The 17,008-nt window shown below is 37.1% G+C and overlaps 1 protein-coding gene across 4 annotated transcripts in view; it reads right to left on the bottom strand.

Moving 5' to 3' along the window:
* LOC129256736 (uncharacterized) overlaps positions 1-17,008 on the bottom strand; it is a 54,023-nt gene that overhangs the window by 13,729 nt on the left and 23,286 nt on the right. For all 4 annotated transcript variants that reach the window (XM_064097683.1, XM_064097684.1, XM_054894906.2 and 1 more), the window contains 4 exons: positions 13,591-13,737; positions 8,497-8,593; positions 6,969-7,059; positions 718-819 (listed from right to left, as the gene is read on the bottom strand). In XM_064097683.1, coding sequence (XP_063953753.1) covers positions 718-819; positions 6,969-7,059; positions 8,497-8,593; positions 13,591-13,737 — 437 coding nt within the window. The remainder of the gene's footprint in view (positions 1-717; positions 820-6,968; positions 7,060-8,496; positions 8,594-13,590; positions 13,738-17,008) is intronic.

Below are 17,008 nucleotides of genomic sequence, written 5' to 3'. Positions count from 1 at the left end.
CATGTGCTTGCAGCTGATTCACACAGGCACAGAATCGCATGTATCATGCATGCCCATATATGGATGGAACTGCGAGTTTGATTGGCAGACCTACACGGTCTCTTATCACAGAGGGAGGCAGACAATGTTTTTTTTAACTCGGCCGTTGCAACTGTTTTGAATTATTATCGGCACGATAGAAATTATACAAAATCTTCAATTATAACCTATCAAAAGCATTTCTTTCGATGTTTTTGATGGTTTCAGAGTTTTTAGGTTGATAGAAAGGCATTCATATACATATTTCATCTCTCACTTGATTTTTTTTAAATAACATGTCTACAACGTTAGTCTTTGCCTTTAATTAGATAACAAAAGTTTTTGGAAAGATAGATGATTGTGAGTCATCAAATTTTGCTCTTCATATGCCCTCACATTCAAATATAACAAATATCAGCTGACAATGTGGGGACCACAATTTGGGTGTACTCATAGCATGCTTATCTGTGTGCAGTGCATATAACCTTTGAAAGAATTGATTCAATTTGTCAACATTTTGATGATTTCATTGCTTTACATCACCCATTAATAGATGCATATATTAACAACCTTTCACAATCAGTTCGAGGTATCCTCCATAGTTCTCAATGAGAACTACATCTTATCCTTTAAAAACTGTATAAATCATTGTTCCAAAATCCCCTTGGTGAATTTTGGGGATTGAATACATGAACTTACAGTCTTGCTTTGCTCCTTTGCTTGCGGTAGATGAGCTTGATGATACATGACGACCCCTCATCTTGGATGATACAGCACTACTCTGAGATGATCTCCTTGGAGCTGTTCAACATATCAAATCAAAGTTTAGTAATATCTTACATTATAGAAAATAAGTAACCAACTGAAAAAAAAATCATCTTAATGATATGCAAGAAATATATATGTTGTAGAAAGCTGGGCATACAGAAAGTTAAAAATAACTATTTTAACAAAAAGTGAAAATACACTGATATAACTCATCAGTTAATATTTCTGTTATCCCATATAATGATTCTGATTTAATGTTTGTCAACACTTGGAAGTCAAACTAACTTGAAAAACTGCAATTTTTAATATGTTCCATGATATCAATAGGCAATTCAACTTTGATGTTGAAAGGTGGATTTTGGGCCAGCAAAAACTTCCAACTACATGCAGTGCGGCTAATGTTGACTTTGCTGTCACTCATTGTTGAGTTACATATATAGCTTTAAAGGCCAGGGAGAGGAGGAATCTGCCCCTGCCCCTTGACAAAAATTTTTGACCGCGCCACTCGCTGACATTTTACTTTCAAGTCTCGCGCAACCTTCGAGGCCAAATTTGCAACCCCTGTGTATGCGGTTATGAAATGCAGCATTATGTAAGTGCATGGCAGACAAAAATTGCTTTAAACATGTGAATTGTGTAAAATCTAATGCAAATTGTGTTTTGAGCCAAAATCAACAAATGTATCACTATTTCTACTTTTACTGATTAAATTCAATTCATTATGTCTTTTTTATGATCAGAATTAAGTCAGCAATGATTTCCATTGAAAAAAAAACAATCAAGAACAAAAAGTTGGAAAACAAGTAATTAATTAAGAAATAAAAAAAAACAATAAAATACATACCAAAATTGCGATACCGAATTTTTTTCTAAGCACACTGTACATTAAATCAGAATCATACAAAGAGTATGTGACTAAAAAATTATCTGTTTGTGGGCCATATTTATTTAAAGAACAAGTCCACCCCAACAAAAGTTGATTTGAAAAAAGGAGAAAAATCCAACAAGCAAAACACTGAAAATTTCATCAAAATCGGATGTAAAATAAGAAAATTATGACATTTTGAAGTTTCGCTTAATTTCACAAAACAGTTATATGCACATCCTGGTCAGTGTGCAAATTGGCAGACTGAGAACGTCACCCACTCACTATTTCTTTTGTATTTTATTACATGAAATATTCTAATTTTCTCTGGGTGTTGTGGCGTGCGCCTGTAATCCAAGATTGAAGGTTCAAGCCCTGGTCATGTCTTTCGGATGGTGACGTTAAATAATAATAATACATATATGATTTATATAGCGTCTTTTCCATTTTGATTAAATGCTCAAGGCGTTTAGAAGTGAGCAAAACATAAAAGTAAAGAGAACTAAGAGAAGTACAAGAAAGGGTAAATTAAAAATGAGGAAAAATTACTGTCTTCAAGCCTAGTACCTGCTGGTGAACAAATGCAATTTTAGGTTGCCCTTAAAGGATGCTGCAGAGTTTGAGTTCTTCAGCTCCTGTGGTAGTGAATTCCACAGGGCTGGTCCGGCATGAAAGGCTCGATCGCCCCAGGATTTTTTAGATAGTGGGATATGCAAGAGACTAGATTGGGATGATCGCAGTGTGCGTGCAGGTTGATAGTGGTGTATAAGAGACTTGTTGTAATCGGGTGCGGATCCATTGATCATATGATGAACCAAAAGTAGAATTTTGAAAACTATGCGATCCTTTATGGGCAACCAATGGAGGTCTTTAAGAACAGGAGTGATGTGATCGTGTTTATTAGACAGAGGAACAATGCGAGCTGCTGAAGTTTTTGAAGTCGGGTAATTTTAGAGTTAAGTATAATAAAGAGAAGACTATTACCGAAATCAAGACGTGAGGAAATGAGTGCACAAGTTTCTCTGTTGCAGAACGAGTTAAATATTTTCGAATGAAACCAATGTTGCGCAATTGATAGCGGGCAGATTTACAAATACTTGTGACCTGATTTGACATTGACATTTGGGAATCAAAAATGACACCAAGATTGCGGCATGAATCAGAGAGAGGAACAGGATTACCGGCAATGAAAATGGAGTCTATGTTAAGTTTACTTAATTGAGATTTGGAGCCAAAAAGCATGAACTCACATTTACTGTGGTCTAGTTGCAGTGAATTTGATTTCATCCAGGTGTCAATGGCAGAAATGCAATTTTCCAAAATACGCAAAGCTTGGGAAGCTTGAATTCGGTCCGGTGGAAAAGAGACAAAAACCTGAATATCATCGGCATAAATATGGTAATGAACAGGGTGATTTAGAAAAATATGGAGAAGACCGAGTAGATAAATTGAAAATAAGGTCGGTCCGCCTACAGAGCCCTGCGGTACTCCACAACCTAATGACCGTGAGGAGGATGTGAAACCGTCAAGAACGACAAACTGTGAATGGTATGATAGGTAAGATCTAAACCATTCAAGAGCCTGGTCCTGGATACCTAAGCTTGCAAGAGTATTGAGAAGTATCTTGTGATCTACAGTATTGAAGGCCGAAGACAGATCTAATAGGACCGTTGCTGTAGCGGATCCAGAGTCCATTTTCTCCAATATGAAACTAGAAACGTTTATGAGTCTCAACACTGTGGTGGGTCGGTAAGCCGACTGAAAAGGGTCAAGTAAATTGTGTTCTAACAAATAATTGTTCAGTCTAGTGAACACAACTCTCTCAAGGATCTTAAACAGAAAGGGAAGATTGCAAACTGGACGATAATTCTTCAGGGCTTCCCGATCCAAAGAGGGTTTTTTCAACAGAGGAAGAATCAGAGCAGACTTTGACAAAGAAGGTACAGTAGCTTGATCTATACTGAGGTTAACAATTTGACAAATTGGGGCAAAAGTGAAAACGCAATCCTTAACTAGAATAGTAGGAACAGGATCTAACTGGCAAGATTTGGGAGGCACTTTACGAATAAGGGAAAGAATTTCGTCTGCACTGGTATGTTGAAAAGTCCTGAGGTAGGAAGAGGTGACTGGCTCTAATTCAGGTGGCACGTTATGATTTAGACTATTTCGGATTTTATTTACTTTAGAGTGAACAAAATTGATAAATGATTCAGCCATCGAACTACCATCGGTGTAAGTCGGTAGAGGAGCAGACTGCTTCCGGTTCAGAAGTCGATTTGCAACGTTGAACAGTTTCGTGTGATCATTCCCACAGTTCTCGATGAGTCTGGTGTGATATGAGCGCTTGGCTTGTGAAACAAGGTAGTTCACACAGTCTCGCTGAGCACAGAATGACTGACAGTCTGCTTGGAGCTTGCCGTTGTTGCGCCATTTCCTTTCAAGTCTCCGCCGCATCTTCTTTGCATCAGAGATATCAGAGTTATACCATGGACTCTCCTGATGTGATTTGACTTGCGAGTCCTGGCTGGGGCATGAGTGTCAAGTAATCTGCAGAGTTCTGAATTGTAACGAGTGACAGCGTCATCAACGCCCTCTGTACATGAAGCCATAATGTTGCTACTTGAGATATTGTTGGCGAATGCAGTTCTATCAAAGCCCTTGATATTGCGAGAAGAAGAAGTTACATCTTTCCGTTTCGGCACGTCGAAGCGTAACTTGTAGGTCACAGCGGAGTGGTCAGAAATTCCAGTGAAGACTCGTGGGTGGGAAAACAATAGCCTGTAAGAGTCACCAGCTGTGAAAATCCATGGCCATCTATGAGATCGTTGAATTTCTGAGTGTGCAGGGATGAAGAGACATCTAAATGTATATTATGATCTCCTGTAATAATCAATGGAGACAATCTCTCATCCAATAAATCAAAAAAATCATTAAGAAAGAAAGAGAATGATTGAAAACCTGGTGGTCTATATATTTCTAAAATCTTAAAACTAGTAGTGCCATTAGATACCATAACTGACATAGATTGAAAAGATGTACAGACATTAGATGAAGTAATGACAACTGAGAGATTATCTCTGAATAAGAGCTCAACACCTCCTCCACGCCCGGAGACTCTTGGGTGATGCAGAAAAGCAAAACCAGGGGGAGTGAGATCTGTAATGATGGCGTCATCTAATTGAGTCAGCCATGTCTCTGTAATGGCAACTATATCAAAATTATCAGAAACAAAATCTTGAAAGATGGTGGACTTATTACACAGGGAGCGCGCATTTAAAGTACATATTTTTAGAGAATTCTTGAATCTTTCCTGACCAGCTCTTTTTCCTCGATGTGTCTTCGGCCCTCGAGCAATATCTAGGGACAAAATCCTCTTCCAGGCTGTGATGTTCTCTTCATGCCATTTTTCAGATTTATTACCTGGATTACAAGAATGCAGAAATTCATTAGTATAATCAATCTTACCAGTATCCAAACTTGGGTTGGGAACATCACTAGAAGGACCTGGATTGGGATTAATGTCCCCACAAATAAGTAATCTAACTTGGAAAGTTGAAACAGAGTTGGTATAGTACAATATGGGAGTCCCAATGTACTTACCCTTTGAACCTGTCGAGAAGCCACTGGATACATACTGAAAGCAACATGGTGTTATGCGACAATAGGTCTGTAATAGCTGAGTGCTACTATACAACAGAAACACATTAAGTACAAAAGAATGCAATTTCAATGGCAACATTGTGCCAGTGAGAGTGAACTACATCAACACACAGTACAATACACATGTAATGCACACAAGCAGTACAAAATGGCGATAGGCCTACAGTGTGGCAAAAATTGAAAACGAATCTACTCAAACTACAAAGAAACTACACTGTAAAAAACCCTCAAATTTGTCCACTTGAAGATAGGCATAGAACAGTGAAATACAAATCACAATAGATAATTACTCAGAAACCAAATAATCGAACACAAAATCAAGAGCTCTGTAGGAGGGCCGCCACCTGGCGCGCAACCTACAAAAAAAAAAAAAATACAATAAAGGTCGGTCCCAGACGTAAATAATCATATCTGATTGAAACACGTCTGACAAAACTCAAATACACACACACTCTCCTCCTTGTCAAGTGAAACAAAGTTTTATTTCTCCTGAACATGTGCAATTACCATTATTTTAACAGTTTATGGTTAAGTTGGTCCTTATTGTCAAATCTGTAAAAATTGAAATATTGTATTATTCAAACAATAAAAAACAAAATAGTGAGTGATGGACATCATCGACTCTCTCATTTGCATATCGCTGAGTTGCGCATTGAACTGTTTTGTGAAAAATAAGCGAAACTTAAAAATATCATAACTTTCTTATTTTACATCCGATTTCGATGAAATTTGCAGCGTTATGTTTGTTTGATTTTTCTCTATCGATTCAAATCAACAATTTTCTAGGGTGGACTTGACCTTTAATTAGTGCAAATTTTTTTATTTTATGCATAAACTAGTATCATTAATTCATATATAAAGAAATCTTATTATTTCAGAAAAATTAACCATAAAGCCTTGTAGATTTCATCGCAAGCAACCCCTGTGCAAATTTTCACAGCTCTCACGAGAACGGCGGCCGAAATCTCGGGGGGGGGGGCGGAATTCCCCAGGCTGTGACAAGGGTAAAAATAACCTGGCTCTATTAGGGTTAAGATCCCAACCAAAGATTTTTATAAGTGAAATTGACAAATAAAACATCATACAAAAGATACAAAGAACAATGCAAGTTTTATGCAAGTAATAACCACTTGCCAGCATAAATTAGTGGGTTTTGAAAGTGTGCTTCGATAAATGTGCTTCTCACATTTCGTATAAGTCATAGTTTGTCAGGAAAGTTGCAATTATATGGGTTTGTACAATCATTTTCTTGATTTCCAGATTACAAATTCAATTTTTTTTATTTTACAATTAAAGAGGAAAATAGCACTGACAATACTTTGAGCATGAATGGATGAAAACTTCCAGCTCTTGGCCATGTCTTATTTTTGTCAATTGTATTTAATTAGCAAAAGTAAAAAAATTGGACATACATGAATTTTGGCTACATAAAAATTTGCATCAGGTTTGTACATGAAATCACCTTTTGGAACAATTTTGGGTGTGACATGCACTTAGGTAGTGTTGCATAACTTTGCACCCGGGTGTTGCGAAAAGTGTCTTAAAAGTTGCGCAAGATTTGAACAAAAAAAGTTGTGTAATACTGCGGTGCAATCTTTCTTCAGACTACATTTTTTTGTAATAGAATACATGCACATGAATGACTGACATCACTTACCAGGTTTCACATGAAGAACAACAATACTAGCAGACAAAACCAGATTGACAATATGCATGTGTTCTAATCCTTCAACTGGCGTACCATTCACCTGTAAAGAAACGTTTAAAAAATCCATCCTTTTACATCACACTCCTTTCAAAATACTGTTTTATGCATTTCAGGTACATTTTTAAAAACATTTCTACAAAGATATGCAAGATAAAAAAAAGGAATAGCACTAAGTTGACAAAGATTGAATTGATCAAACTTCTACAACAAACTAGGTTAATATTCGGTAAAGGAAATAATCTGTTGTCGTACCTTGGAAGCATTGTAACACATGATGGAGGTGCAGGAGTAGATATAATGAATCGCTTGAACAAAGCAAGGACTGCATTCTCTATGCTGAATCCTATTTGGAAGTCACAACAGTTGAGTATCAAAACCAAACTAAAGATTTATCAAAGTTGCGTCCTTTCAACTCTCTTGTATGGATCAGAATGCTGGAGAATTACAATGAAAGACCTTCATAAGGTATCAGTTTTCCACAACAAATCTCTAAGGAAAATATGTCGCATTTTTTGGCCGAATATGATATCAAATGAAGAACTATATGATAGATGCCAATTGGGATGCATGGAAGGCATTATACAAAGAAGACGCTGGAGCTGGATTGGCCATGTGCTAAGGAAAGAGGATGGTAGCATTACCAAAACGGCACTCTATTGGACTCCAGAAGGGAAGAGGAAGAGGGGGAGACCCAAGAACACCTGGAGAAGGACCGTAGAGAGGGGAATGAGGGACCTGACCTGCACCTGGGGGACACTACGGCGCCTGGCTTTGGACAGAGTGGAGTGGAGGACTTTTGTTGCTGCCCTACGTGCCCACCCGGCATAATGGGCAGTAAGTAAGTAAGTCAGATGCGGCAAACTGAAATTGCGACATTTCAACTGCAACTGCTAGTCTTCGTCAGGCAATGAACTGGACACTCGCTGCATGCGCCTTTTATACCGTAAGCTGCTTGCCGTCGGTGCCAGAACCGTCGCGCTATGATTGGTCGGAGCAACCGATCAATCAGAAGCCGCGGACGGTGCGAAAATCCTGTCGGCATTGACATCCCCCGAGGAATGGCTTCCAACCGTTCGCCGGCATGCACCCCCTACGACCACCCGATACTGATCGGTGAATCGCCCCCTTTCCACGCTGCCGGCAGACGACGGGATTTCCCCCGACGTCCGCATGCCGCCCAGCAATCGCAGTCCGCGGCTTCTGATTGGTCGGTTGCTCCGACCAATCATATCACGGCGGTTCCGGCACCAACGGCACGCAGCTTACGGTATAAAAGGCACATGCAGCGAGTGTCCACTTCATTGCCTGACAAAGACGAGCAGTTGCAGTCGAAACGTCGCAATTTCAGTTTGCCGCATCGTGAGACAACAGATCATTTCCTTTACCGACTCTATACTACCAAGATGATCAACATCTTCCGTACTAGGTTAATATTGTCTTTGACACTTTGGTATAGTGTTTGATTGACAATACTGACCTTCAAAATGCGTTCTCCCTTCTTCAGGCCTGCTCTGTCAGCTGGTGATGAAATATCTACATTAGCAACTGTTATGTCCATATTCTGATCTGTTCCACTGCAAAGATAATAACAAAATCTCATAGCCATAGTAAAGGGAATTTGTTTCCTTCATTACTGAGGCATATGTTATACCACTTTGCTAACCCGTGTGTTGGCTCAGCTTGTAGAGCATCTGTCTCACAATCAGGAGGTCAGCAGTTGAAGCCCCGGCCGTATTAGACCAAAAGACGTTAAAAGATTGGAGTTGCTGCTACCCCGTCTGATTTTCCACAATTTAAGGGATAGAGCAACATTGATCTGGTGCTGCACAGTGGCTGCTGGGCCCACGATCAATTGGGCCAAATGAATTTTCAGAGTATTTCTATTTCGAACAATAAAATATGAATTTTCATTTGTTTTCATTATAAAACTTGCAACAGGATGCTTTGCAATAATGAGGAAAGTGTGTTATTTAAATAATTAACCAAACTTTACAATCTACATGTATAAAACAAACAGACTAAATTTGCTATGCTTGTTTTATATTCATTCAATCTAATTCATTTATAATGCTGGGCACCGGGCCGGGCTGGAACTCGGAACCCGGTGAGTTGAGGGGATTTCCCCCGGGTCAAGCCGGTCCGGGTTGAGAGCTAAAACAGCAAAAATCAGAAGCTGTTACATCTTGGAAAAAATATATTACCAAATAAACAGTGGGATAATATGACAATTTACCTCCCAGCGTGATCTAAGCTCATATTTATTCCCAAATAATCTAACTTAATCAATTCTTAAAGGGATGGTCTGGGCTGAAAATTTTCATATCTAAATAAATACAGTAAAATTCACAGAGCAAAATGCTGAAAATTTCATCAAAATCGGATAACAAATAATGCAGTTATTGAATTTTAAATTTATCAATATTTTGTGAAAACCATCATATTTGGCAATTCCATTGGTTGGTGGACATGAGCTTAAAAATTCAAATTCAATATATAGCCCATCTGAACTGTAAATTTTAATTGTGTTTGCCTTATTTATACTTATTGCTGGTTCTTTAATTGATGTTGAGGGCTTGAGGCAAGAAATGGAATGCATTTGTTTTAAATTTTTTGATTTACACAGCCCAAGCCAGATCTCGTACAGTTTAGTGAATACATTACCAATATACTGACCAATAAGTAAAAGAGAGGAGGAAACTTATTCAGAATGTTACCTTTAAACATAAACTGGTGTCTGAAATCCTACTCGTATTATTACAGAAACAGAAACATGAATCTTACACACATTATTGAATTTTTAGTGACATTTATGTTGTTGACCATACATGGACAAATTGTAACGTGAGTAACCGTAATGTGAGTAACCACTTTATCTGCACCCCTAGTAAAAACCATGTGTTTTTTATTTTTTTAATTATATACAAAGTTTGTCTCCCAAATATACTTCTTTGAAATGGATATAATCAACTTTCATAAAAGCCTTATTTGAGGACACTTTTCACTTATGTCGACTTTTCATTTTATGCATGTCCAAATCATGTAACATGAGTAACCGACACATTTCAAAGATTTGCCAGGAGCATAATAAAATTTCCCAAGTTTTGTTTTATACAAACGATAGTCAGACTGCATACTTTGTTGTGATAAAGAGATGTTTAGTTCCTATCAATAATAATGGAGTTACAGCTCCAAGTATGAGTCAAGGTATATCCAAATGTAATGTGGGTAACCGTGGAATAGCCCATATGCACATCATCATGAACATTCAGTAGGTGGGCTGATGATGTCAAATCCCCACTTTCCTTTTTCTTATGTTTCTACATGAAATCATTGTTTCATTTGTAAATGATGTGTCTCCATTATGATGAAATACGTTGCGGCAATAAATAACTAATGCACTTAATCAGTTGTCAATCCAATTGTTTTAGTTCTTGGTAGAAAATTTTTGAATAATCCTAATTTCATATAATAAAATACAAAAGAACAAGTGGGGATATGACAACATCAGAACACCTAATGAATATTCATGACATGCCTAGAACTGTTTTCCCGGAAAAATGCAAATCTTTAAAATTCAGTAATTCTGTAATTTGTTATCCAATTTTGATCAAATTTTCAGCATTTTGCTCTGTGAATTTTACTGTATTTATTGAGATATAAGTATCTCCAACCTAGACCATCCCTTTAAAATGAATTTAGCCATATCTTATTTCCCTTAGTTTGGCTTCGATCTTGACATCTTTGTTCGAATTCTTAGTCAGACTTCGTCAAACGAACGTAGAGGGCAGCGTCACGTTTGATGACTTCGACTTGTGTTTGCTGTTTGTCTAATTTCAGCACATGTCAAAATGAACATACGACAGACTGAGACCCTATATCTGAGAACTTGAACGATGAAATCAAGATCGAAGCTAAAATTAAGCCGTTCCTTATGCTCAATGTGGTTGAAAATCAGGTTAAGATCCATACATGGGAATTGAATTGGACAAAAATTTAAGTTAAATTAGTTCGATGACATCGCAGGCTACAAACGCGCACTAGGGCCTAGATCTAGTGCGAGTGTGCACCGAGCGAGGACCAAGCTTCTCGGCGCTGCAGCGGCAGTGTTATGCTGTGGCTCCGAGTTCTGGGCCGATAGAGGACCTGGAATTTTTTTTGCTAAACCTCCCGGTCCGGGTTCAAGCCGAGTTTAACTTCCCACAGTTATGTTTGTGCGCATTATGATCTGCGCATAGTTTACACTCTGCGCGCTGACGTCACAATGGATGAACAGGTGATTAATTAGCTGCGGGTATGAGCTGATTTTTCTCATCTTCTGCACTTTAACTGCAGATCCGATACGTTATTTCATGAAGCTAAAAAATTGAATTATTCCATGGACCATTCAAAAAAAATTCTCTACAATTTCAAAATACTTTACTCTGCAGTGCTGCCAAGAATCACGAATATTACCCCGAGTTTGAATAAATGGTAGAGTGGTTTTGATTTTTTCTTCACATAGATACAAGGCATTCGGCGCATTTTTGGTGTTTTAAAAAGCACATTTGCTCTAATAAAAATGCTGATAGTTTAAAAACAAGCACATGAACCCCTATTTTTTAATGTTTGTACCTTTTAGGTATACCCTCCTCTACAACTCTGCAAATTTTGGTGAAAATGACATGGATTTTAAATAAAGTGCAGCATTTGTTGTACGTTTGTAGTTTGTGGCTGAAATTTTACATTTTTTAGATTGGGATTTTGTTATCTTTTACGCCATTTTAAAGAACTGACAGTGCTGTTAAACTTTTAATTGCAAACAAATAGCACTTTAAATAGATTCTCTATTCTAACGATACAATTATTAACTCTCTCGCGAAATTTGATGACTTTATCATGTATTTTGACTGAGTAATACATGTTTAAACTCATTGTAGTAAACTTGGGCGGTCTAAAAATGCCAAATTCTTTTGAATGCGCAATTCTAAAGAACATCAATTTGGGTGAACTTTGAAGCTCTATAGCAAAAAATCAAGCACATGGACCTATGTTAATTTTTGCATATTTCGAATATTAAGGTTCTACAGTATCTATGTGCAAAGTTTGGTGAAAATGACATGGATTTCACTTTAACTGTGGAACGTCCTTAAGGCCCCATTCATTTTTTCAATAATTTTGTTAAAACATACAAATGTGACATAATACAAAGAAGATAGACATGCAGAAAACAATATAACGATTTGTACACATACACATAACTATTAAATGTATTTGTGGAGGCAGAAAGGCTGGGCCTGTTAAGCCGATGTCCATAGATTACATTGCACATCGTACATTTTGAATGGTTGATTTCAAAATATTGAATTACAAGTAATTAAAAGAAGTATGTACATGTATACAAGCAGAAGCATGTACAGTTGAGGCCATAAGTTTACATACACCCAGGAAATTCAAAGAAAAGTTGACACTTGCCAAACATCATAAAATTTACTGTATCTTAAAAATATTTGTGCTATCATGATGAATTAATATCAAACAACAAATAAGTATGTCTTGCCCCTTCATTACATTGCTTTGTCATCGGGAGCTGAAAAATATTTAGGTGTCATTGACCCAAAAAAAAAAATTCATATTTTAGACAAATTAAAAATAAAAACTTGAATTTTTTTGTGAATTTTGAAAAATTTGCATAAATTAGCATATTCCATGAGTTTCAAATTCTGTGTAGAAGTTTTAAATCCCCACCTAGTGCTTTCATATAAAGCAACCAGAATTGAAATCAGACTTGAAATGACGAAGAAGCATTTTGAAATTTGGTCAACAAATAAAGGAGATGTATTTTTTGTGAATTTTGAAAAATGTGCATAAATTAGCATATATATTTAATGAGTTTTAAAATTCTGTGTAGAAGTTTATAATTCCCCCACCTAGTGCTATCATATAAAGCAAACATAATTGAAATAACAAATAATAAGAAGCATTTTGAAATTGTGGACGGATGACAGAAAACCATGGTGCGAATGCACTAGTATCTTGCGCAATTTTCCGATGACGAAGGCTGGGGAAAACCATTATTTCGCCGTGTGCGCATGCTCCATACATCAGCACTACATTATAAGTGAGCCTATTCCTACCGCTGCAAACTTTGTGACGAGATAAATTTATAGAGGCCTGGTCATATGATTATCTTTTACAACTTTCAAAGTTTAAGTAGCATACTAGAGCCTGACCATGTAAGAACACAAAATAAAAAATGTGGCAAAATTAAAGCATTGTATGAGGTCATGAGTTTCCTTCTTTTGGACATATTTCAATTTGCAAAACATGGCAATATGTTTGGTAATATGTCCATAAATTTGTATACATTAGGATGTACATTGTACACATTAAAACAAAAGGAAAAGAAAAAAAAGGAAGAATAAATAGGCATATGATTAGGTATGTCAATTGAGTATGTTTTAATATGATTTCAAAATTACCTAACTTATTTATCTAAACACAGTTAAATACCAGCCAACATTTCGGTAGAATCAAGGAACTGATCCGGATAGAATACAAGGTTGGGAGAAACAACAGAATTAGTCTTTAATACCCTCTAATACTGAAACCAAGCCAACCATCTTCTTCAGCCAGGATAGTGACCTTTCGAACCCTAGACTTGGAAGATTCTGTGTTAATGGTATCTGTGCTTGGTAATCTCAACTGGCAGCCAAGGCTTCCAAATATGTTATCATCAATCCTGAAAAAAAACAGATGGAAAATAAAAAATATCTAAATAGTGTAATTGCACATAAAAATATGGCTACATTGTAACTCCCCCAATAGCATGTCATTGGAAAGCCTGCACTCAAGACTAGATGGAAAGAAGACTAGTCTTGAGTACTGTTGCATAAGAGTTACTCTATGGTAGCCTATTGTCAAGGCCACGAGCTTAACCCTATATAGCTCGGGCCATTTTGAAATTGCATAGCCTGGGGAGGGGGTGTACCCGTTTTGGCCCCCCCCCCTCAGATCTCGGCCGCAGATCGCACGGTTGCCACAAAAATTGGCATGCAAATCACCCTGACGTAATCTCCACAATTTGATTGTCAATTGCACCAAAATTATCAAAATTTATTTGCAATTAATCAATTATACTAATTAATGCATAAAATCATATTTTAGCTATAAATCTTTAATTATAGCCCAAACAAGTGGAGCACCTCTGGGAGTCTCACATGCATTATGCGATTCAGTATAGCAGCAGTGCTGACTTAGAAAACTACTCTAAAATAATTATTCATAAAAAACACCATTCATATAATGATACAATACTACGTTCATTGGTCCTAAATGACATTTGACCTTGATCATATGACCTATTAAAGACTTGTCAGTGATACTTGATTACCCCTATGTCTATAATTCATAAACTATATCCATGCAACGTTCTCGCTACTACGCGTCACGGTTGGCGGGCGCCGCCAACCCTGAAAATTTTCAGGGCAAATCCGCCAACCGTGAACTTCCCCGACAACCGTGGCCGACAACTGTAAAGCAGGCCTAGATCTACACAAAAACTGAATAATATATTTAAAAAATAATCTGCTTTTCAGATCCTAAAATAAACTTGTCGATTATTTCGTCCACGATTTCTTCCCGGGATTTCTTTGACTCACTCACTACTACTAGTGCGCTATATACGATACGACCTCGACTCGCGGCCCAATCTAGCTCTTTTGTGGGAAGCGCGAAGCTGTTTACCTCGCATTTGCGTATCGCATTGCTCACATTATTTACGTCTTTAAAATGGTAGTAAATACGCTCAAAAACAAGAGCGGGGGAGAGGGATATCGTGGGTTACTGGCTTGGGCAATGTAATTTAGATTATTACGAATTTCAGTTGATATTGTCACTTATTATGTCAAAAATAAAGTGTGTCAAAATTACTATGAAAATTCGATCGAAATATAGTTTCATCTCGTCCCAGGCCCCAGCCTTTATAGCTACATCTACATGAATTCATTGAATGCATTTCTGATGACACTGCCGTAGAGCGAATTGAGAAAACTATTCAAAGATCACGTTAATAATGACAAAGCCAATGGAATGGATTGATATAATGTCCAACTCATTTACTTACATCAAAATGATTTATTCACATTTAAATTCCAATTTTACTCCATTATTTCCAAAGTCTTGATCTCTACATCGATCTTTTGAAACTGTTGATTAATTTCGCGACGGCGTGTCTACCAAGTTCTGTGCCACTGCACTTGCGCTCGCAACGGTCACATTCATAATACAAATCACACATGGCATCAAAATCCTTGATCCGGGGATCCGATAGTCTTCTAAAATTAGATGGGATCGAAAACTAATTTGATTTGATTTTTTTCATATATTCATTGAATCTGTTATAATTTTCATAATTAATAATCTTCATTAATATTATTCACATTTGTATCATTACGACTCATTTTTTAATGTGAGTTATACGTACAGTGTATTTTCATTTGTATTGTTCTTTAATACTCTTTGCCTGCCAATTAAATAATGAGCGCACCTGTCACGGGCCTGAGAAATGTTTTTAGTCATCACAGTGAATGCTTTATGAATTTGTTGTACAATTGCTTAACTACGATTTAAAATAAAATATAATTTGAAATTAATTTGTGTAAAGGAAAAAAAGAAAATAATGGGGGGTGGCCGTGGGCAATGTAGATGAAAATGATGGGATGTTTGTGACTTTGTGGGGAGGGGATTGTTCGTAGCGAATGAAATTGATATTCATTTATGGATGTCTACTGTGTTTGTGGCTGCATAATCTTTATGGTGATTGGAAAATCCACCTTGGGTCGGGAGGGGTACGTGATTCAATAGATTTCGATAGAAGTACACATTCAACAAAGTGGAATTGGCAATTCATTCACAGATATTCGTTTCAAGTACGAATTATTGAAGTTGATATGTGTGAACGTTTTAGAGGATATGTATATCGTTTTTTCACGCCCACAATGAGTTGCTAGTATAATTTGAATATCGTTGGATGAATTTTTCAAGTTCACTTATGTCTTTATGTTTTATATCGGAATTGTGCTTTTAATATATGAGTTATATCTTGACAACGTCGTTAGCCTAATTATACTGCGAGTGGATGATATTTATCAAATGAGTTGGAATGTGAACGAGACGCCCCAAAGCCGATGGCACGTGATCTAATTAGTATTCACTTTCTGGGTTGAGCCAATCATTGTGCTTGAAAACGGGTTTTCCCGAATTCCCGCCCTTGGAATGTGTCCCACGTGTGTGACCTGTTAATCTGTTGTTTGAGTGCGAATCAGCTGATTTCGTGACCTCAAAAACTCTTCATGGTGTTTACGCTGGATGGGGGCTATAAAATTAAGAAGATCTTTCTCTTTTATTCATTTTTAATAAACTGTTCGTGATTTTCAAACTACACCTATAGTGATATTGTGATGCAATTTATTGAATCACGTACCTCGATCATCCCACTCATGGTGGAAAATATACATGTAAAGAAAGATTATTCGGCCGTCATCATCGGTAGAAGTATAGACACGTCTATAAAAATGTATTCGCTTCGAATATTGACTTCTTCACAAATCCCACACACACGATCTCAACATCCCCTTGTCATTGTCCATGCCACGACCCCTCTTCTATCGCTCTCTCCCTTCGACCATCCTACAACCCCACCCCTCTTCCTCTCTTTCACACACGCTGTATTTGTAGGCCTACATAATGTATTATGTAAAAATAGAAATCTTATTTCCTGTCAATTAACCTATACTTTCAAAACATTTTAAATCGCATTTAAGAACAACAAATTCGTAATATTAGATTATTATGAATGACTAAAAATATTTTCGCGGTGATTGCGCGATCAGCAGCCTAGATCTGAGGGGGGGGGTCAAATTGACCCCCCAGTATATACTGGTCTGAAATAGCCCAGTTAAGATAGAGTTAACTTTTTTACCTCAAAATCAAAATACTTCCTGGGATACATG

Source organism: Lytechinus pictus, chromosome 3, assembly GCF_037042905.1.
Source record: "Lytechinus pictus isolate F3 Inbred chromosome 3, Lp3.0, whole genome shotgun sequence".
NCBI lineage: Eukaryota > Metazoa > Echinodermata > Echinoidea > Temnopleuroida > Toxopneustidae > Lytechinus > Lytechinus pictus.
The sequence above is the reverse complement of the archived record's forward strand: the minus strand, read 5'-3'. Positions and strand labels throughout refer to the sequence as shown.